At 33.6% G+C, this 24,904-nt stretch overlaps 1 protein-coding gene across 1 annotated transcript; it reads left to right on the top strand.

The window, feature by feature from the left end:
• The first annotated feature begins 1,975 nt into the window (after positions 1 to 1,975).
• Positions 1,976 to 12,911, top strand: LOC107822827 (respiratory burst oxidase homolog protein A-like). Its single transcript, NM_001326106.1, is given in 14 exon segments — positions 1,976 to 2,672; positions 2,800 to 2,959; positions 3,197 to 3,245; positions 5,251 to 5,364; positions 8,802 to 9,224; positions 9,786 to 10,172; positions 10,266 to 10,361; positions 10,787 to 10,902; positions 11,445 to 11,612; positions 11,754 to 11,913; positions 12,042 to 12,242; positions 12,319 to 12,447; positions 12,636 to 12,714; positions 12,801 to 12,911. Coding segments are annotated over 14 exon segments (2,889 nt in total). The 3' UTR covers position 12,911.
• The last annotated feature ends 11,993 nt before the right edge of the window (positions 12,912 to 24,904 follow it).

The raw sequence follows: 24,904 nt of genomic DNA, 5'->3' as shown, positions 1-24,904 counted from the left end.
TAACCCAATAGCATTTTATCAGTTCGGTTTATCGGTTCTACCCGATATATTCCAGCATAATATACTGGAGTTCCAGCAAGTATATTGGTCCAACATAATATACTGGAGCCAGCAAAGTATACCGGTCCAGCATAATATGCTGGAGTTCATACACAGGTGCATCGAATTCCAGTATATTATGCTGGACCGATCTTTGTTGCAGCAAAATAGTGGCTATTTTTTATTAATTTGGTAAACGTTGGATGTTTTTGAATGACCAGTCCGTAAATTGGTTATACCGTGCTATTTTTACGATAAATCCCAACCCATTAGCGGAGTCCAGCCCAATTGTCAAGAATATGCATTAGTGACATTACTGTTGTGATATTTGTCTTACAAAATTCTTGTTCATACATAGGTCAAGAATTAAGAGTCGGCTTTGATTTAGACTTGTAACAATCCAATCTAATCCAATCCAAATGATGGGATTTTTTGCCATTAAGTTGTCCCTAGAAAATGAGAATGATATAGGTAAAATATGGTAAAAACAATTTAATCTATTTCACACACCTCTAATAGCATCTCATAGTTAATTTTTTCGAATCTTTACTATATTATGGAAAGGATTCTCAATGGAGATCCGAATTTTAAGTCAATGCATCTTGTGCACTTGTGTTCAGACTATCATTTACTAATTTTACTTAATAGCAATGTGTATAAACTTATTATAGGTAAATTTTGGTTTTAAAACAGTTTAGCTACACTCAGGGCGGAGCTAAAGGAACATAAGAGGGTTTATTCATGAAATCCTCTTTGTCAAAAAGTTACATTTTATATATATATAAAAATAAATAATAGTTCAAATTCTATTGCTACTTCATATTACTTGTGTTTTGGTTTCTATTTCCTTGTTGTTGTTATTGCTTCTTTGACTTTTACACTACTTTATTTCTTCTCTGTGCTATTGTGATTTGCATGTTTGTTTGGAGCCAAGGGTCTACCGGAAACAACCTCTCTACCTTTATAAGGTAGGGGTAAGGTTGTGTACACACTACCTTTCAAAGACCCCTATTTGTGGAATTACACTGAGTTTGTTGTTGTTGTTGTTGGATTTTAGAAGACGATTTCAAGTGCTAATAACTTTGTTCTAAATCTAAAATTTGTATATATTTAATTATCTTTTTAACATGAATATACTATTTGAACAAAAACTATTGAGTTCGGCCGAACTAATACTCATACTTCTAGCTCCGCCTTTAAGTGTGGTAGTATTATAATTTCAGTATATAACAATTTATATATTCCATCAATTTTAGGATGTTGCTATTATTAACCTCGTAAACCGTAATAATCACTGTATTATGGCAAAGTTCTACGGTAAAAAAGAGGACCCTAACGGATGTAATGTTTATTACTCCATTATTCATACTAGTAATATATACAAACATCTTTTCACTGTATACGTGTCACTACAACAAGCAAACCCACAATAGAAAGAAAATGCATGGTTCTGAGTTTCCACTTTTTAAATTTATTATTTATAAGTTCTACCTTTTCTCTTAAAATTCAGAAATTAAAGGACCATTTTTACGAAAGCTCTCACCTGCCAAAGCAATTTCTCCCTCCCTCTCTCTCTGTATAGCAAAAGTAAATTGTAGACTATATAGAGAGTGTATAAAATACTAACAAGAAGGAAAGAACCAAAAACTTTCGGTCAGTTTCGGTCCCCTCTTCTTCATATATATCAGAATTCTGCAGAAAACTCCATTGTCTGTTTCTCCTTTCTGCTTTTTTCTCTCTAAAAAAACCCACCGGGTTCATGTCCTTTTTGCTAGATTCAGGACGCGTACCACCACTTCTACATTTCCTTTCTTTATAATAATATTCACCATCTTTCTCACACCCTCCACCATTTTCACATTTTATATTTACATTAATTTGTTTGTTTTTTTTCAAATAATTTTTGTACTGTGATTGTTGTTGAGCTTTGGGTCTAATGAGAGGGTTACCGGGTCATGAACGCCGGTGGACATCCGATACGGTATCTTCCGACAAGGATTTTAGTGGTGAATTATCGCCGGGAGCTGATTCCGGCTATAATTCCGGTTTTGCTTCCGAGGAGTTTGTTGAAGTCACGCTTGATCTTCAGGATGATGATACCATTATTCTACGGAGCGTTGAACCAGCTACTGTGATTAACATTGACGCTCCTGATCTTCCCGCCGGAGTCGGTATTTCCGGAGTTTCAATTGAAACTCCGACGTCAGCATCGGTGTCGGAATCTCGATCGCCGACGATCCGCCGGAGTTCATCTAGTAAACTTCGTCAGTTTTCACAGGAGTTGAAAGCTGAGGCGGTTGCGAAAGCGAGGCAGTTTTCACAAGAGCTGAAGGCGGAGTTAAGGAGATTCTCATGGAGCCATGGACATGCGTCTCGCGCGTTTTCGCCCTCGTCGTTTTTTCAAAACGCCGTCGTTGGAACAGGTAACGGCGTGGACTCGGCTTTAGCGGCACGTGCATTACGTCGGCAACGCGCGCAGCTTGATCGGACTCGTTCCAGCGCCCATAGAGCTCTTCGTGGACTCAAATTCATTAGCAATAACAAAACCAATGGATGGAATGAAGTTGAAAACAATTTCTCAAAGCTCGCTAAAGACGGTTATCTTTACCGTTCCGATTTCGCACAATGCATAGGTTAGTACTAACACGCTCAAGCCGTGAAAATGAAACAGTAGTGTAAAATCCTTTAGTAATTTAATTTGTTACGAGTTTCATTGATTACTTACATTTACTTTGATTATGGTTAATTATTTGGTTAAAGGTATGAAGGATTCGAAGGAATTTGCATTGGAATTATTTGATGCTTTGAGTAGAAGAAGAAGATTAAAGGTTGATAAAATTAGCAAGGAGGAATTGTATGAGTACTGGTCTCAAATCACCGATCAGAGTTTCGATTCTCGGCTTCAGATCTTCTTCGACATGTACGCACCATTAACTTGATTAATTAGTATTAAAATAAGAATTATCTTAAGTTAAATTAGAGAGCCAAATTTACTGTTTGTTTCCATGTGGAACACTCGTCCACTGCATGACAACTGACAAAATATTATTGAAATATTTAAATGGCACATCATTATCTACTTAGTATTAAAATATTGTTAATAGTGCTTTGATTTACAGCACGTAACAATTTTTATGGTTTTCACTGTATGGAACAGGGTGGACAAGAATGAAGATGGTCGAATTGCTGAAGAGGAAGTAAAAGAGGTAAATAGTAGTAGGCGTTTGGCCATGAATTCCAAAATAAATTTTTAAATTTGGAGTTTCACTAAAATTTGAATTGAAGATGAAGTTGTGTTTGATTACAATTTTTGCGAACATATTTGAATGTTTTTCTTTGAAAAAATCATGAAATATGATTTATACCCCATAACTTGTAAAATATATTAAAACCGTCCCAATTTAATTATACTACTTGAAATAAACAATCAAACATGCTATTGTTTAGCAACATGGTAGTCGTCACAAGAAAAGAGTTTATTATCCGTTGCAGTAGTTTCATCTGATAGTCGAGGAAAAACACGTGAGTAGTTGTAGGTTAATAATTGATGGAGTCATTTTATAAATTTTAAAAATATAGGGTAAATTTGTAAAATTAAAAACTAGCTAGTGAAAATGCATTTTCAATTGAAAAACCGGTAAGAGCCACTTTTTCAAATTTGAAAATGCATTTTCCCGTGAAATTGAAAAAATTGGTAAGATATGGATAACCAAACATTGATTTCAACATTTTTTTTGGAAAAAAGCAAAAATTTTGTATGTCCAAAAGGGCTCTTAGTTTCAATGAGTTTTAATGAATATAATATTAATGTGAATTTATATATTTTTTTGTATATATATAAATCTACAACTATAGACATTTTTTATACTTTCGTACCAGAAAGAATAATTAAGTTCAGATTACGAGAATTGACTTATCTAAATTTCAGTGTTAATTTTTCATTTTTTGAAGATGTGTTGAGAAATTTTGGTTAAAAAGTTGTTTGTCTCTTCGAATAGTGATATTTTTTTTTTAAAAGGACGAAAATTACCTATTTTAACTTGACTTAACTAGAAAGAAAAGTTTAAATTAATCTAGCTTTGATTAAATAATTTCTTTGAAGAACAGTCTGTCAGGTTGTGATTTCATCAAAATGTATCGCTGACTTTGCCTTATAAAAAGCTTAATGACTTAGATAAAGAATTCGTTATAAATATACATACACATGCATTCTAAAAACGATACTACGAAGTGGTTAGGATTAAGCTTTGTGACCCTATTTTTTCTTGTTTCTTTTTTCCTTAGGGTATAAAATAATATGTTATCGGCGTGATGATTAGGTGGCCAGATAAGAAAATTTCAAGAATCAACGACTCCAAAAATATTTGTAAAAAGTTTTTTTTCTCTTTCTAAAGTAATGCATTTGCATAATCTCTGTAGTCTTGCTGTCTGACGCTACCCATGTTCTCTAGAAACCTTTTTTGTCTGACGAAATATATAGCACCTCGGATAATATTGACCCCTAAAATAGTGCAAATAGTGCCAACATTTTCCTTTTTCTTTTCCCTGACTTAACATCATTTTCAGGGGAGTTGGTGGGGGCATTTTTGTCAAGTAAACCTTATACTATAATTTTCCAATACAAAAATTTGTTCTGTTTTTAATTAATTTGGCCTTCATTTTTTTTTCCCCTTTAAAATGCTTTTTTTGGTATGCCAAAAGAAGGAATAGAAAGAATTTGGATGAGATTGGACATGTAAGTTATGTTGGAAAGTTAAATCGCCTACTACAACCCAATTTTTCAAACTTGTTTTCGTCTTGCGATATAATTTCCATCCTTTTGGTGATCACCTTGTTCCAGCCGATCTTGTCACTCCAATGGCTTATTGAAACAAACTGTTCATGAGTGAAATTGCAAATTCAAATAATGCGCGTTTATGATGCCAAAAAGGCTAAATTAACCTTTAAAAGTAAAACTATCTCTTTCCATTGGTGGAGCTAGGGTGGCGAAAGGGGTTCATCCCCTTCGCCGGAAATTACAATGCATAAAAAAAAGTTGCTATATAAAATGTTGGATTATTTTGGCTTCTTCTCGTTTTTTCCTTTTTTATTTTTTGAATTCCTTTGATGGAAATTCTAGCTTTGTTATTATGGCTCTTTCTATTAAACTTTCTAATGAAAATCATAAACATAAAATATATAACCTTTTATTATTTAATTGGATCAATGTAGATCATCATGCTAAGTGCATCTGCAAACAAGTTATCAAGATTAAAAGAACAAGCAGAGGAGTATGCAGCTTTAATCATGGAAGAATTAGATCCTGAAAGACTCGGCTACATTGAGGTAGGACCCTCTTATTTTTCCCTCTTGAAGGCAGCAAAAGTTACACAAATTATTTTATTTTTGTTGCTTGCACGTCAATTCAACTTTAGCTTTAAATGAAGCATTCTTAAATTTCCACGTCTTATGACTAACTCTTCCTATAAGTAAATTACAACTATTAGTTGATTGGTTATTGACTTGTGTAAAATGGTTGCAACTAATTTATTGCATTAGACTTAAAAAAGTTTTTTAGAGTCCAAGTTGTTAGACGACAAAGAAGTGACACTGGGATACCGTGTTTCAACAAATTTTTATTTCCATATTAGTAATACTATTTTATTTTGGGCTTTTACTGAACACTCAAAGAGTGTTTGACCAAGCTTATAACCTGATCAAACTGGCTTATAAATACTTTTTGGCTTTATCTATGCATTTGGTAAAATTAAAAGTGCTTATAAGTTAAGTGAATATAAGCCAAAAATAAACCAAAAGCCATAAGTTGGTCTTCCCAATTTATCAAATTTCAACTTATAAGCACTTTAGGTTTAACCAAAATGTTTACTATTCTATCCCTAAAATACTTCTTTTTAAAATAAAACTCTTCGTATACCAGTTCTTCAACTGCTTATTATTAATTTCAACACTTTTATCCAAACACGTAATTGCTTATTTTTTAAATCAGTTTCATCACTTAAAAGTACTTTTCAGCTACTCTAAATCAGCTAAGCCAAACGGGCTCTTAATTTTCTAAAGAATGGCCAAATTGTAGTCGTTCAACAGTTTCTCTCTTCTTCTCTTTCCTATTTTCTGCTGGGTAGGGGTGTTCACGGTTTGACGGAAAACCGATCCAAACCAAAAATCGAACCAAATCGATTAAGTAAACCGATATTTTTCTTGATTTGGATTGGTTTTGGTTTTAAATTTTTAAAACCGATAATATTTGGTTTGGTTTTGGTTCTATTTTAAAAAACCGAAAAATAAACCGAACCAAACCGACTAATTATATACAAAATTTAATAATTATTTATATACAATATAATATCTTTTTGTAAATAATTTTAAATATTTTATGCATTTTAATTGTTATTTTGAATTTTGGTTTATCCTTTTATATCTTAAAAGATTGCCTAAGCCCAAAACAATAGGACTCGACCAATTTTCTTTTCATTAAGAGACTCTAATTCTCTAACCCTCCGCACTTACTTTTGCCTAACAGAATAGTTAAAAAAAAAAACTACCACAAGAGTAAAGAAAGCAAATTCAAATTGCAAGACAACAATGGCTAAAGCTTGAGAAAACAAACTTTTAATTTGTTTTTTGTTCATTCTTTTCATATAAACAGGTAAATAAACTTTCAGTTCTGAAAGAAATATATAAAAAAGCATAAATTTAGCAATTTATTTTCAGATTGTTGTCTAGCGTTGTTTTACTATTATCGACTTATCATTAGCTTACTAAGAACCGAAGAACCAAACTAAACCAAATCAAGCCGATGATTTGTATTTAATTTGGTTTGGTTTTGATTTTAAAATTTTAAAACTGATTAAATTGGTTTGGTTTTGGTTTTAATCAAAAACCGATCAAACCGAACCGTGAACACCCCTACTGCTGGGTCGTGTGGCGAGGGAAAAAATAAGAAAAAACCAAAAGTGAAAGTGAAGAAAATATGAAAAGGATTAGGTAACCGAAGTGATGAGGAGGTGATCTGTTCAAACTTCAAAGAAAGACGCTACCTAATTTTTGTTGGTTAATTTCAATATTTTAGGAAGTAAACAATGCTGTGACACTCCTTGGTCAGAAATTGGAGTTTTTACCTCTTTTAATTTGTAAAGAAGAAACCCCGACCAATTAGCATAGCTTAGAAGATCAAATGTGTGCAAATATTTACCGGCGAACATGTCAATTTAGTGGTGGCTATAATTACTTTTTTATAATTAAGATTACTTCGAGTTAGAATCATCGAATAGGGTAGAGAGAATTTAGCATCCAATTAGAGTAGAGATTACTATGAAATGATAGTTGAAGTAAAAAGTCACTAGTAAATTTATGCAATACAATTGTTGGGATGCATATTGATAGAACAAAATCTGAAAAAAAATGCATTCTCACTTTTAAAATTGGCTGTCCTAATTGACTGTGATTATTCGACTTACTTACGGAGTTTGACTAATTTCATTAAATGTTTTAGACTCTCTGTTTATCACAACCGGAACATAATCTATACATTTTAGACAGTACTTTCTATCTCTTAAAAAAAGAAATTTAGTAACCTAAACATGCTTACTACCATTTTCAAAACTTTGAAAATGTCAAGTGAAGTATTAGTTCAAAATTGTCCAATTGGAATAAATAACAGGTAGTATTTTTAATAATACTGCTAGTTTTTCTCTTTATTTTATAGTTTTACTTTCTTTTTTTTGAAATTTAAATTGCAAGCATTGTTTCTACCAACGCCACCTTTTTGTATCCTTCTCTTTCTCACTAGTACAGTGGTGATCCTAATTCAACTTGTGATTCAAACCAATTCTAATTGCATTTAATATATAGAGACTGTTATAACAAAGAATTTAATTTTTAGATTATAAACTTATATTTACTTTAGACAATTATTTAGAATGAGCTATTTTCCGTCAATAAAAAGTCCCAATAAGATGCTTGCACTAGTTTATTGGTTATCAGTGTATGGTTCCATCATTAGAAGGTGGAGTCTGACCATGTTGGCGGTCCTGACATCCTTTCTTAAGTTCCCATGTGGACCTTCCTCTTTGCACATCAAATGCGCGTTTTGAGCACTCAAACACGTGTACTACAGATCTCTTTCGCCAATAGCAAATTTATGAATCTGATTTAATTTATATATAGTCAAAGTGTAAAGAATTAGCGTAATAATCTATCATATTATTTATAATTAACCCCAGAACTTAGTTTATGTGAGAAAGATTGAGGAACTTGTGACTTAGGCCACAGGTTCCAGACTTCCAGTCTTGCCCCATGAGAACTATGCATCTTATTTAAGGGAATAAGGTAAAGAACCGACCCATTGCTCTGGATTTGGAAATCTGCATTTGGTCCGACCTAAAGAGATTTAGGAAAATATAAAATTTACTAGACGATCGAAACTAATTACATTCACTAGTAAAATATATATATATATATATAATGCATATAAGTATATAATACCCATAAATACAAAAAAATAAAAAATTATCGGCAATTATTTTTAGAAACTGTTAAAAATATACCTTTCTCGAGAGATTTTCTCGGACATTAAAAAAGGAGTTACTTGTATTACGTATATTCTAAGTGAGGTGGAAATGTAACCTGCCACTGCATAGAAATTGAAATCTTTCATGAATAAACATTTGGTGACGCTATCCTAAATTGATTGTACATGATGCCATGACCCAACTTTCTCATCATGCTTCTTGCATGTTCTGTTTGTCATGATGATAATGCAGCTATGGCAGCTGGAAACACTTCTCCTCCAAAAGGACACTTACCTCAACTACAGTCAAGCACTAAGTTACACGAGCCAAGCCTTGAGCCAAAACCTTCACGGATTAAGGAAGAAAAGCCCAATAAAAAGAATGAGCACAAAACTTGTCTATTCATTGCAAGAAAACTGGAAGAGAATTTGGGTTCTCACTTTATGGATTTTGATAATGATTGGGCTTTTTCTTTGGAAGTTCTATCAGTACAAAAACAAGAGTGCATTCCGTGTCATGGGTTATTGCCTTGTCACGGCTAAGGGCGCTGCTGAGACTCTCAAGTTCAACATGGCTCTTATATTATTGCCAGTATGCAGAAACACTATTACATGGCTCAGGTCCACCAAGTTGAGCCATTTTGTACCCTTTGACGACAACATCAACTTTCACAAGGTAGGTTGATATGCTGCTTTTTTCTTTTCTTTGCTAGAGGTTGATATGGAGCAGCTCCAATTTTGCTTTTGTTTTCTTAATTGAAGTCTTTGATTTAATGATTCACTGTTGTAGGGACTAAACACAGTTCATCAAAAATTTCTCGCGACTGCATTACTGCTTCACAGGATAAATATAAACTAATAATAAAAGAATGTGACATATTCTGGGTCATCTCACTGTTTTAGATGTGTTTGCTAAGATAAGTGGCTAGTCCTATGCAGAAGTAATTCTATACTTCGAGAGTACTAATAATGAACATACCTATGTTACTGTTTTAGAATTTTCCTAATTATACATGTAAGAATGCTAATCATCACAAACTATGTGAACCACATAAGTGATAGTCCCTAGATCTTTTCCATAAAGAATGACAGAGTTTAGACTACTAGGATCAAAGTATAGTATAATAGTGCTGGACTTCCCAAATAGTTAATGCAAATATGGGACAGTGCGTAGTATGATTTCTCAATGAAAGGTTCATTTTATATTTACTCTAATATTCTTACTCCGTGTCTGCAGACTGTCGCTGCAGCCATTGTTATTGGTATCATACTCCATGCTGGTAACCATCTTGTATGTGATTTCCCAAGGCTTATACATGCAGATGATCAAGATTATCAAAGTTTTTTGTCGAATGATTTTGGCCAAAGTAAGCCTGGATACATAGACCTTGTTAAAGGAGTTGAGGGTGTGACGGGAATAATAATGGTAATCCTTATGGCCATTGCTTTCACTCTTGCTACACGATGGTTTAGACGGAGCCTCATTAAGTTGCCCAAACCTTTTGATAGACTCACTGGCTTCAATGCATTCTGGTATTCACACCACCTTCTTGTCATTGTCTACATCCTACTGATCATCCATGGCACGTTCCTCTTCCTTGTGCATAAATGGTACTCCAAGACGGTATGGCTTCTTGCATCTTCTCCTCTTTCTTTTTAAATAATTACGGCTCTCATTTTACTGTTTTCATGCTATTAACATGGTATTTCTTTCCAGACGTGGATGTATCTAGCAGTTCCTGTGCTTCTCTACGCAGGGGAAAGAACTCTTAGATTCTTCCGGTCAGGCTTGTACACTGTCCGGCTTCTGAAAGTAAGCTTCTTAGATTGACCTTTCATTTCACTTTCATTAGGTATTCTGGTATTAGTTGGTTGTTTATGTGGTCTAATTTTGATGTTGGAAATCATTACTAATTTCACACTGTATGCCAACCTACTACAAACCGCCTCCTTTATCTAGACTTGAACAGGCAATATTAGTAAGCTCACATAGGTGGAGTTATAACTTATAAATAGGCAACTTTAAAGAACTAAATTCACCTTTATCTACACTTGGAACCGGCAATATTAAAGAGTAAAGTAGAAAATTTTAGTAGCTAAATTCAACATACCACAAGTCATAGTTAGTAGAACTATTTTAGATAAATTTCACCAAATAGCCCCTTAATGCAAATGCTGAATTAAATGTCATTCTCTCATGCTATTCTCTTATGTTTACTCCTTATCAATTTATTTCAGGTAGCAATATATCCTGGAAATGTCCTCACTCTACAAATGTCTAAGCCTCCTCAATTTCGATACAAAAGTGGACAATATATGTTTGTCCAGTGTCCAGCTGTTTCTCCATTCGAGTGGTAACTGAATCGAAGCATTTTGATTTTAATGAGATTGATTTAACCCACACATCAAGTTTCAATTTTACTAAATTACATGACCACCTGATTTTCTCATCTGCACCAATTTAGAGTTGTTAGGGTACCCTGTTCGCTCTGTTGAATAGTGAAAGCACTCTGATGAAGGTGTAGAATGGTGATAAAATAATGAATTGTTCCGAAATGGAGGGAGGGAAAAGGAGGATAGCAAATCTAAATAGCTTTCAATCTTGTGTTAAACATTTGATAAGACTCAGATTTTACCATACTCTGCATACACTGTTGATCCCACGTATCCAAACAAAGTTTCAAATCGTCAGACTGGCTATTTGGTGGTTATTCTTTACGTATGAAGGAACCTATCAGAAAAGTAGTTAAACAGTTAAATAATTATTCCATCATTTATGAACGTGAGAGTCAACTTTACAGAATTCTTAGGCCGTGGCTTTTTGCTCCTGTTTATTTCTGAAAATTCGTTTCTTCAGTATGCTTATCTGCGGTGATTCTACGTGCTGAATATCCAGGCATCCATTTTCCATTACTTCAGCTCCTGGGGATGACTACTTGAGCATTCACATCCGGCAACTTGGTGACTGGACTCAAGAACTCAAGCGGGTCTTTTCTGAGGCTTGCGAGCGGCCAGAGGCTGGAAAGAGTGGCCTGCTCAGAGCTGACGAAAACACTAAGAAAAGGTATATTTTTTATAAGGACTCAAACTACTACGGAAATTTGTTTTTCGTGTATATTTAAGAAAGAAACGCTTTCAGGTAAATATATGAGTATTTTGGGTGGTTATATTATTATTGATGCAAAAAGTTACTCCTAAATCTCAGTTTGCCAAAGCTATTAATAGATGGACCTTACGGAGCTCCAGCACAAGATTACCGAAAATATGATGTCTTGCTGCTTGTTGGTCTTGGCATTGGAGCAACGCCGTTCATAAGTATCCTGAAAGACTTGCTCGTTAACATCGTGAAAATGGAGGAGCAAGCAGTATGTATCTAAGATTTGATTTGGTGTTACGTTTAACATAATCTTCGCCAGTTTTATTCATCTTTTTGTCACCTTCTCAGGATTGCATGATGAAGCAAGAGGTCTAATGTTCATTTTTCTGTTCGCAGGATTTAGCCTCAGATTTCAGTGGGAACTCAGACATGAGCGTTGCGACAAGTGAACAACCAGCTCTCAACAAGATTTCTCTGAAAAGGAGAAAGAGCACTCTAAGAACCACAAATGCATATTTTTATTGGGTGACCCGGGAGCAAGGATCATTTGATTGGTTCAAAGGCGTTATGAACGAAGTGGCTGAACTTGATCAAAGGGTACTGCAAAATGTCCAATATTCAAACTTATTTGCTGCCTAACTCAATACTTATTGATATTCTCCATGATATTCAGGGGGTCATCGAGATGCATAACTACTTGACGAGTGTTTATGAGGAAGGGGATGCTCGTTCAGCTCTCATTACCATGGTCCAGGCACTTAACCATGCTAAGAATGGGGTTGATATTGTATCAGGCACCAGGGTAAGCCTCTTCATCTCTTGAAATTATATTTGTTGATTCATTCACTCCAGTCTTATCGCAATAAGTTCTTTCCATTTAGACCTTACCCAATAGAACCAATTAGGATATTGTTAGAGATGGAATAACGTATTATTGCCTAATGGTCGACTCAGCCACTTGAACCCTCACTGATTTATTCTTATCAACAGGTGAGGACACATTTTGCTAGGCCAAATTGGAAGAAAGTATTTTCCAAGACCTTAACCAAGCATGCAAATGCAAGAATAGGTATGGATATCGTTTGACCTGTCGGACATGGAAAATTTGTCATTGTTTTACGAAGAGTTAATTGCAATTATGTTAATTTGGAGCAGGGGTTTTCTACTGTGGTGCACCCATATTAGCAAAAGAACTCAGCAAACTCTGCAAAGAGTATAATCAAAAGGGTGCAACAAAGTTCGAGTTTCACAAAGAACATTTTTAGACGGCAGCCCTGGAAAACAATTCTTGCATCAACTGCACACACATTGGTAAACCAGTATTTACTACATCCATCTTCAATACCTGATTGGATGATTCTACTGAAGACCTAACATTAGCAAGCAATAAGTCAAGAGACAAATTGTACATAATAGGAGGGAAGAGTATTTCAAGAGAAAAATACATGCCAATATGATATGTGTATAGGTTATATTGAGTCATCTGTTTACACACCAAATCAGAACTCTAAAAGGGAGTCTCTGCTTGGTCAGATGGCTTAGAATGTGAAAAATACTATGGGAGAAAAATAGGAGGACAAGTGAATGGTCAACACATGGAAGAATGACATTATTGGGAAACAGCTAATAAGAAGTTGACCTTCTTGATAAAGAAACACTGTGAAAATGGAAAGCATGAAAGAACAGACATGCATGGCTTGGATGGGAAAAATACAATTTTGAAAGAAGAAGATAATATTAGTAGGACTAGTGGGGGACTGATAGCTTTTGTTAGTGGAACTTATATTTTTTAAGTGGGCTAGGAGAATCCTTCCATATAATGTCCATGTACTACTATCTACTTTTTCTTCGTCTTTTGCTTTTGTGTATTTTTTTTTGGGGGGGGGGGGGGGAGGGGGTATTTTAATATACTATTATTAGATAAGAGGATAGGAAATACGTGTATATACAATTCTTGTTAGTAAAGTTTTTGTGTCGTAGCTCTTCAATTTGGACAAAGGTACTATCAACGGAAAATCTCATCAATAATGTTGGGCGCATTTCCTTTTTCTTCTTGTCCGCTCTTTTTGTTCATGATCTTTAGGTTGAAGGAAGGAAAGAGAAATAACTGAGTCATGTAGAAAGAGACTGTTCACCAGGTTTTGAGGAAGTGTGATATTTTGGGTTTAATTGCACGGTCCATATACCCTGGTGTGGCCGTGTGGGTATTTGAGCTTCTTCTGAGCAAGATCCTAGTTCTTTTTCCTTCACATAGCTAAAGTGGAGAAAAACTAACTACAAGTCTGGCCAATAGAATTCAAGCACATGAGATGGCCATTCTTGCTGCGACTCTTTAACTAATGAACTTTTGTTTAGAAACATTTACTTATTGAATATAGGTAGGGGTGCCAAATGGGCGAGTTGGGCGGGTCAAGAAGGGTTAGGTTAATAAATGTGTCGTTGCCTAACCCAACCCAAAGTATACTTGGGCTAAGACGGGCTGGGTCAAGATGGGCAAAACAATGGGTCATAATCCAACTCGCCCAACTTGACCCATGTTTTAGAACCATGCACATCTTGCATAAAAGAAATCTTTTACCTAAAAATGTGTAAGTTGAAAAATATATATTTTTTTTGGGGGGGGGGGGGGGGGATAGGGTGTAGGGTGGCGCAGAAAAACAAAAAAAATACAAAATTGAAAATACAAAATTTTTTTTAGGGGGTTTGCGGGGGTTGGTGGTGCAGAAAAACAAAAGAATAGAAAATTGAAATTACAAAAAGGGGGGGGGGGGGGTGGTAGGATGGTGCAGAAAAACAAAAAAAATAAAAAATTGAAAATATAAAAAAAGTAATTTTTTTGAGGGGATTTGCGCGAGGGGGGTGGGGGATAGGGTGTAGGGTGGCCCAGAAAAACAAAAAAAAATAGAAAATAGAAAATACAATTTTTTTTTGAGGGGGTTTGCGAGGGGAGAGGGGGTTGGTGGTGCAGAAAAACAAGAGAACAGAAACTTAAAATTACAAAAGAAGAAGAAGTAAAATTGGGACAATTAAGTAAATTTCTAGATAAGTTGGGTTGAGATCCTTTATTTTGGGTGAGTTTAATGGGTTATATTTGGGTTGCTTAATGGGTTGTATTTGGGTTGCTTAATGAGTTAGTGGACTATAAGAAATAGGGATTTTTTCATTCATATACACTATTTGAAACTTTATTACCCTTAATGTCCATATTTAACTAATTACTTGGCATAAACAAGTTTTGTTTACAAAATATGTACAATTCACCTTAAAAGACTCCCAAATCCATTATTTGTGCCTTCAATCAAGAGATTTAGTTACACCATTTTCCTTTCTTTCCTCCTCTCTCTCCCCTTTCTCTCCAGATCTTTCATTATTTTAAATAGCATACATTTAGTGTTCTATTAAATTGTATTAACTCTTCTATTGTTTTTCTGCGACATAATTTTGTTTGGAGTGTTTTATTCGTTTGAAAATTAAAATCAGCAATCAGAGCAACATGTCTTTTGGTGCAGTAATTGGTATGGAAATATCCAGAAACTGAGTGATATTAACGCGAATACAAGGATGAAAGAACATTAAATTAAATTTGGAAAAAATTTCTCGTTGGAGAAGGAACTCCATAAATTGTTCAATTGGAAAATAATGAGGATTGTTTTGGCCTATAGATGTCAAACCGCAGGCCTCCAATCCCAATAGCATACATTTAATGTTCTTAATATTGAATCATGTATATTTTTTAAATTAAGGTTCACCTATTATTTTTTGCAATTTAAGTGAACTTTTACGCATAAATTATGCACCAGGTCAAAAGTGCTGGGTTCAAACGAACTAATCTATAACTTTTATACATTATTTCTACACTGTTAAATATAACTACAATATCATACAACTTAAATACAATTTTTATACAATATGTCTCTTGTATTTTGTATCTAATTTATACATAGTAAAAATAAATTTCATACACTTAATTATATATTATACAACTTATCTACAATTTTCATACATTATTTCTACTCGGTTATATACAACTTTTATTTTAAAAGGTAGAATTGGGACTCGCCCGGGGCTCTCCCCGGGGCGGAGCACTCGTAAAACGCCCCGGGGCATATGTGTGGGGCTTAGTTCCGTGAGACTAGCGCCTCGGCCATCGGGGCTTACGCCCCGGACACGCCCAACGCCCAGCGTATTGGGCTCGCCTTATAGAACTTTATGCAATTGTATGTAGCTAACCTTGTAAATCCTCAAATTTTCTTATTAAATCCTTGACTATTCAAAATTACTTTTTTCTTACTCATAAATCATTAAGTTGAGAGTATTTTATGTCATAATTAAAATAAAAATTATTGCACGTTATCCACTAAGACTTCTATGATAGTTAATTTTAAATAAATCTTTCATTTAAAAAGTATTTATTTATTAACTTTTGTTTGTCTTTACTATATAATAGTCTGTAATTTTTTATAATTATTTTTCTAAATATTATTTTTTTCACGTTTACGAGATACAATACTTATTAATTTAATAGCCCAGTACTAGTTAGTACAACAACAACAACAACAACCCAGTTAATCCCACTTAGTGGGGTCTGGGGAGGGTAGTGTGTACGCAGACCTTACCCCTACCCTAGGGTAGAGAGACTATTTCCAAATAGAACCCCGGCATCCTTCCCTCCAAGAACTTCCCACCTTGCTCTTGGGGAGACTCGAACTCACAACCTCTCGGTTGGAAGTAGTAACTATTTATAAATAATTTGTTATCATGTTATTGAATGGTGAATTACGTGTCACTTTATTAACTTGTTCAAACTTAAAAATAAATGATACTAGAGAATCATATTTAAATTGTGAATCATGTTTTTATATAAATTCTCTTTCAAATAGAAAGAATATTAAATAAAAGGGGTATTTTAAGAAAAATATCAAATTATAATATTGAAAATTCTTTCAAGATTCATTACTTCTTAAGAGATACACATAAGATTTTACATCAGATACATTACTTTTGATGTTGGAGTTATAACGATATTGCAGCTAATTTACGATATATGTCATACTTTTCGTATTATTCATAGTTGAATTATAAATATTTTAAATAGATTATTTATTATAATTTTATGATTTTAATGTAATTTTTATAATTATATTTTATTTTATACTATCTTAAAATTCTTGAAATTAATAAAATTTAAAGATCTGTGGGACTTACGCCCCATGTCTCAGGGCTTACGCCTCTTTCATACATTATTTCTACCCAATTATATATAATTACAATATCATACAACTTAAATATAATTTTTATATAATATTGTTCAACTTTCATACAATAGTTAAATAAAAAAAAAATAAACAACAGAATACAAATTTTCTTCAATATTTCTACAATTTTACTACAATTTCGTAAATAGAATGTATATCATGTCTTCTTCTTCTTCTTCTTCTTCTTCTTCTTCTTCTTCTTCTTCTTCTTCTTCTTCTTCTTCTTCTTCTTCTTCTTCTTCTTCTTCTTCTGATTCTTCTGATGTTGGTGAAATCAAGTTTAATCTTTACCAAAACACTATCAAAATTGAGATATAAACTCCAAACCATATTCCCAATTGTTTGTAACAACACCAAATCCAAATAAATAATGGTTTTTGAAAACCCAAATTCGAATTTAAAGCTTTAAAAGTTTTTAATGGTTGTCAATGGTGGAATTGCTGCTCTCTTTTCCTTTGCTTTACATTACTGAAATTAGGGATTGAGAGATAGAGAGAGACGTAAAGAGAATCACAATTCTTTGCAACAACACCCAATTCAATTTAATAATATTTTTCGAAAGCCAAAATTCGAATTAAAGGGAAACAAACTAAATTTTGTCTGACTTCGAATGTATAGGTGACCATCTAGATTATGCAAAATATAGTAGTGAACTTACAAAACTTTGAACAACTAATAAATATTTTTGTTGATTGATCTTCGAACCATCAGTTAATGAACTTCAAAGCTTTAAGTTTCATAGCATTAAATTGATTCAAATCTTCAAAGTTTTTTAATGGTTGTCAATGGTGGAATTGCTGCTCTCTTGTGCAAGATACGTGGGGAGGGAGGTGGGATGTGGAGGGAGAAACGTGGGGGGAGTGGAAGATACATTAGAGTGATTTTAGGACACTAATTATTATCATTAATTCCCTTAAAATGTACATAAATAATAATTGGGTATATAAAATGTAATTATAGTAAAATTTGAATAGAGAGGATAATTTGGGCTGCTTAATGGATCAAAATGAGCTATAAAAAATAATGTGTTAACTTGGGCTCATCCCAAATAGACCCATGAATTAAAATATTTGTTGCCCAATTCATTAATCTCTGGACGAATTAGGCGGGTTGAATGGATTTGACTCAAATTGTCACCCCTAAATAAAACCTTGAGACCAGAACAAGATGTATAAATTTCAAAAACCTGTGTTAATTTGACACATTTTATTCGGTGCATACCTAAACTATTTTTTGTCTTGATTACCAGTTTACCACTGAACTTGGCAGTTCGATAATCACAGCTGTTAGACTTTAGATCCAGGCTTCATCATATTAGCATTAGCTTGTATCTAGCTTCAGATGAATGGGCTTTACAGCAAGCTTGGAATAGAAAATAGATTTCGGTGCAAAATCCCAAATAAAGAGAAATATATATTTTTAGCGCTTTAAAAAATAATAGCCGATGAAATATATATTTTTATATTTAGGTATAAAATATATAATACACATATTTTATACTCTTTTCGACTAGCAAATGCAAAATTTCGTCCAATTGGCCAATTTTATATTTTGCCAAAAATATAGAGGAATTTTCAAAAACTACTATTGTTTAGTGGTTATTAACTTCCTATAGTTACCACATACATAATTACTTCCTATATCTATTATTTAGGTGTTACGCGACTATATTCGTGCTACTGTATTCATGAATACTACATAATTCACCTAAAAATAGGGGAGTCTAGCTGTGCGACTGTATTCGCTGTATTCGCGCTACTGTATTCATGAATACAAAATCAAAATTCACCTAAAAATAGGTGAGTCCAGCGGTTTAATAACGGAAAGATGATCAAATAGCGTGTATTACTCCTAATTTAACTCAACAAAATCAATTCTACATAAATTTCGATGCTACTATATTGTATTCCTTGTATTCGCGCGACTGTATTTATAAATACAGTGACGTAATCAAGAAAAAGGCATATACCGTTCTATCCAATTCGACTGTATACATTGTATTCAATTCACATATATTCATTATTTCACTATTATACATTGTATTCAATTCACCGTATTTAATTCACTATATTCAAACAACAAAAAATCACAACATGTAGTGATATTCGACTGTATTTTAAAAATGCGATTCTTCGAAATACATAAATAAAGACAAAAATAATGTATTTGTGATGTTTTATACTTCAATGCTACACAAGGATAGTGATTTGTGTGGTGTCCAATTTTCGCATGCACACATAATAGAAGGACATGGTTCTTCTATGTGTTCCTTAACCTACTATTGCGTAAATAATAAATGCGAAAAGTAAAGAACACAAGTATTTTTAAGTAGAAAACACTCGGCTCAAAAAGTGAAAAAATCACGACCTACTACTTAAGTAGGATTTTTCCCAACACTTCACTAAATCAATGGGCCAAAACGACATTTATAAAAACTCTTTGTAAACCTAAGGATTACCTCTAATCCCGTTGTGGCAACTGACCTCTAACTGTTGTGATAACTTCACATTAACTCTAACTTGAATACTCAAAGTACCTATTACAATTGCTTCTACATAAAGCTGAAAGGTATAATATGAAAACACCTACTACAATTGAACTAGAATAAAAGACAGACACTTAGAACTGGTTCTTCTATCTAGTTCATGTAGCTTCAGGTTTGCACACTTGAATCACACACGAATTGCTTGCAAAATGCTTTGGCATTTTGCTCTCAATTCACTTTTAACTTCTGCTTTTTTGCATCACTATAAAGCGAGAACATCCTGTCTGCCCAATCGCTTCATTTTCATGTTCCTGTCTTTCAGAAAGAATGCTAGTTTCATAAAAAAATCACATGTACACTTTCTTCTACACACATAGTTCTTTTGTTATAAGTTTTACTATGTGAAGAATATCCCAGGAGTACTCCCTCATCACTTCCGAGATCAAACTTACCTAGGGAGTTTTTACCATTATTGTGCACAAAACATTGTCATTCAAATGCCCTAAGATGGGATATATTTGGCTTTCTCCCTTTAAGTAACTCATATGGAGTCTTCTCAACAAGAGGTCTAGCCATACACATATTTATGATGTAACATGCAGTATTCATAGCTTTTGCCCAGAAACTATGAGGCATTACTAGAAAGAAGCATAGTCCTAGCCATTTCTTCCAATGTTATATTATTTCTTTCAACTACACCATTTTGTTGTGGAGTCCTAGGTGCAGAAAAGTTATGATCTATGCCATGCACATCACAAAATTTAGAAAATTTAGCATTTTCAAATCAGTACCATGATCAAACCTAATCGATGCAAGTTGATTACCTAGTTGTTTTTGAGTTTTTCTAACAAAAGAAGTGAACATGTCAATTGCTTCATCTTTAGATGTCAGAAATAGAATCCTAGTAAACCTAGAGTAATCATCAACAAGTACCATAACATATCTCTTACCACTTCTGCTCAGAGCTCTCATTGGTCCACAAAGATCCATATGGACCAATTCCATCATTCTGGTGATACTTACCATTTTCTTGCTTTTGAAAGATGATCTTACCTGCTTTCCCTTTGCACAAGCCTCACAAACTTTGTCTTCCTTGAACTTAATGTTAGGCAGTCCTATCACCAAGTCCTTGGAGACAAGTTTGTTGAGTTGACTTAGAGTAGCCCAAGTCTCTTATGCCAAAGGACGAGATCATTATCTAACATACTTAAGCAAGTGAGTTCATTTTCTGAATCAAACAACAATTAATGTGGACAGATCCACAATATATATATTATTCACTCTTTTTTCCTGCAAAACAATTTTGTCAGTGATAAGATTAATCACAAAGCATTTTCTAGAGGTGAATGCAACCATGTTACCTCTATCACACAATTGTGATACACTTATTAGACTGTATTTCAGTCCATCAATCAGGTAGACCTTCTCAATAGAGTGAGAATCATTCTTATCTTCCTTACCAGCCCCAATGATCTCACTTTTCTTCCCATTTCCAAATGAGACATTACCCCCTTTAAGGTCCTCAAGTAAAAGGAATTGGTTCTTGCTTCCTATCATATGCTTTGAGCAGCCGCTATCCATGTACCATATTTGACTACTCTCCTTCACTTGGACCTGCAAAAGAAAATTAAGGGTTAGTCTTAGGAACCCAAACTAGTTTGGGGCCCTTTCTATAGGCAAAAGGATGAATCAAATTCTTTTTAGCTCAACCTGGTAGCTTATTTTTTCCTTGAACAAATTCTTTATTCTTTTAACTAGACTTTTCTTTTAGTGCATTCACTTTTATAGTGACTAGTTTTACCATAATTTGTGTAAATTTTATTCTCAAAGAGTGTGAGGTACTTGCTTTTGGGATCCCACTTAGGTGAAACGGTTCCGTAGCCAAGTCCTCTCTTGTTGCTACTATAGTGTTCGTGTAGCCATGAAAGTGCATCGGAGGACCTGTCCATTTACAGGTTTTGTCTAGCTCATGCTTGACCTTGCTTAGATCCTCCTTTAGGACTCTTATCTACTCATTGTCACACCTCCTTTTTCCGCCCTCGCGGGGGTACATGAGTTTTTTCCAATTAAAGGACAGTCGAAACAGGATTTATTTCTTTATTTCAGAGTCGCCACTTGGGAGATTTAGGGTGTCCCAAGTCACCTATTTTAATCCCGAATCGAGGAAAAGAATGACTCTGTATTACAGTCTGCGCACCAGAAATCTGGATAAGGAATTCTGTTAACCCGGGAGAAGGTGTTAGGCATTCCCGAGTTCCGTGGTTCTAGCACGGTCGCTTAACTGTTATATTCGGCTTGATTATCTAATATAATACGTATTATAAACTTATGTGCAAATTTTATCCCTTAGCCGCTTTTATTATTCTTTTTATTTATTGTTATTATTTTACGAAAAATTGCAACATTGTGAAAACGTATTTCAAATCACGTCGCAATCAATTGCACCCGTGGTTATCGACACATTTCGACTCCGTTGAGATTTAGATTTGGGTTACATAAATGCACACCCGTATTTAAGGAAATAACATTATTAAATACGCGCCTAGAGCGACTAGCGTGTCATTATTTTGGGTAGGGCCGTGAAATTTGCTAAAACGGCTCCTCCCTAATTCTAAGCAATTAACTGTACATTTATTGAGGGCCCCGAAATCTATACATTTCATTAAACGAGGCTCATCTCATTTATTTTAAATGGACAAATCTTAAAGCGACTACATTTTTTCTATAAAAATTAGTCTCTAAAATAAAGAAAGAAAAATCCTAATTAATTACTAGATTTTATAATTTTAAGAAAACATGACATGCTAATTGCTTGGTTAATACAAATATTGATGAAAAAAAAGAATTTTACTCTTAATTTCGAAATTTTAAATAAAATAAAAATTCAACAACTAATATTCAAAATAAACAAATATAGCTAGATTAAAACTCAGCATTGTTATTATTTTTTTAAAAAAATATTATTGAGATTAATTATTCACAATCATTTGAAACTAGATTTAACCATAATTACTAAAGCTTATTAGAAAGTTTATTAGACTTAAACGTTCTTCTAATCTTGCTTAAGCTCAAGTCATGCCTTAATGCCTAATTTACGATGTTTAATTTAAATTCATGTTTTAACTAAATTTAGCTACTTGTTCATGATCAACCTACAATCTTGAAGCCTTCATAGCTAGTGAATTAACCTGTTTTGCCGAACTGATTTATTACAGACTAACTTATGATATTATTTTCTTATTCCAGCTATTATTTAGTAATTCATGAAATAGCTTAAATACAATCAACAAAAGAAACGAAGAAAAAAAACGAAATTAAAACTTCAAATTTTCATTCTTCATATGTATTCATGCTTCATATTTCAGATTACAATAACCAGCTTTTCAGTTGTGTACCTGATATTGGAAGCAAAAGAAAATGAATATGAGAATCAGCAGCAGCAGTAAAATCAGTACAACACAGCAACAATAGCCCAGCAACAGTAACAAACCAGTGGAGTAGTAATAAAAAAAAAACAAAATCTTCCAGCTTTGATGAAACAACAATTAATTCTGATTTCAAACAACAAAAGAAAGCAGAATATTTTTTTTTGTTTTTTTTTATTTTGAAATCTTAAATATTTTTCGGAATTTTCTATCTCTTAAATGTTCAGCCCTTTTCTCTCTCTTATTTTCAGATTCGTTTCTCTCTCTCGTATCTGTATATTTTTCTCTTATCTGTTCTCTCTCCTTTTTATTCTGATTTCCAGACTTCTTATAACCCATCCCATAAATCTTTTAATCAATTAAAATCAACCCATTTTCTCTACCAAACCCATTATCTTCCCACTCATCCCCATTATATTAAATAAACATATCACACCACCCCATTTCATTTTGTCCCCCATGCTTCATTTAAAATAATGCAAGATTCCCCTTTAAATTAAATCTTGTCCCCCCTTTATATTAAATAATCATATCACAACCCACCCCATTTCATTTTGTCCCCCATGCTTCAAATAAACAATTACAAAATGTACAATTCCTAAACTACCCCTTCCGACCTTACTGAAATTACCAAACTACCCCTGAACGTATTACAAATTTACCAAACTACCCATCAGCTATAACACATCAATTAATCAAACTTAACCAAAATATAGACAATATGATCAATTTCTAACAATGTTCAAACAACAATATGAACACGGATGAACATCATAACAACAATATCACATGAACATGATTTTAACAACATTTCAACAACAAATCTCATGAACACAAATTGAATAACCAAGAACAACTAAAATTTGATTGAACAATATTTTTAGCAACAACAAACCTATTATTCGGATTTAAACAACAACAACAATCAAACAAGTATATTTAGATTCTTAAATTCAATAATATTGAACTTAACATCAACTCTAACAACATTACAACAAACAATTCTTATATTAAACTTTAAACAAGATTATGAGACCAATTCAAGAAATAATCACAAATGATAAACAAGAAATAAGAAAATCAAACTATACAAATTTCGGATTCAAGATCAATCAAACAAAGTATGAACATGAATGAAAAGATTCAACCACAATAACAAACTTTATTCAAATTTCGAATTGAACTTAAACAAAACAAATAAACATATTCAAATCACTAATCTTCAAATAATCAATTAATCTTTCTTAATTAAATCCAACAAAAAAAATATAACAAAGATACATGATCATGAATGAAATCTATATTAAACAAACAACGGACTCAAGCGATTTAAACTAAATCTAACAATATTAAACCTAAACTAACAATTCCTTTTTTGCAAAAATTAAATTAACATGAAATAAACTGAAAATCAATTAATTAAATTTTCATTTGAATCTGAAAATTAAACCAACCAAACATATAAACAAACTAAAAAAAAAAATATTTCAATGATGAACAAACAAAACAAGAATTGAATCATTTATCAATTTTGGATCCGAAAAATATCAAACAAATTACGGGCAAAAAATGAAACTCAAAAACCCACTAACCGGATCGAAACAATGACGAACTTGAATGGAAACAAATATGCCCGGAAACAAATATCGCACCAAAATCATTTGACGCCGAAGACGATCACGAACGGACAAACGAAGAGCTTGAAGGAGAGGTAGCAGACAACCGTGGAAGCGATGCCGGACGGGGCAGCAGCAACGCAAAACGTGAGCAGCAGTAGATGCTGGACGAAGCAGTCACGCAGCATCATGAAGTGAGGAAGAAGAAGAAGCAACGATCAACGTGAACTTGAAGAAGAAGAAACACTCGCGATCTTGAAGAAGAAGAAGAAACACGGGCGGCGGGTGTGTGTGTGTTGTGTTGCCGTGGTTGTGTGTGTGTATGTGAAGGAGAAGAGGTGGGGGAAGGGCAGCCATGGATGGGGTGTTTGGATGCTTGAAGAAGAAGAAGAAAAGAGAGAAAGAGAAAGGGGGGGGGGGGCGGATGAGAGAGAGGGATTTTTTAGGGTTTTCTTCCTTTTCTTTTTTTGTTTTGTTT

Source organism: Nicotiana tabacum, chromosome 1 (genome assembly GCF_000715075.1).
Source record: "Nicotiana tabacum cultivar K326 chromosome 1, ASM71507v2, whole genome shotgun sequence".
Taxonomy (NCBI): Eukaryota; Viridiplantae; Streptophyta; class Magnoliopsida; order Solanales; family Solanaceae; genus Nicotiana; species Nicotiana tabacum.
This window is presented reverse-complemented; position numbering and strand designations above follow the sequence as displayed.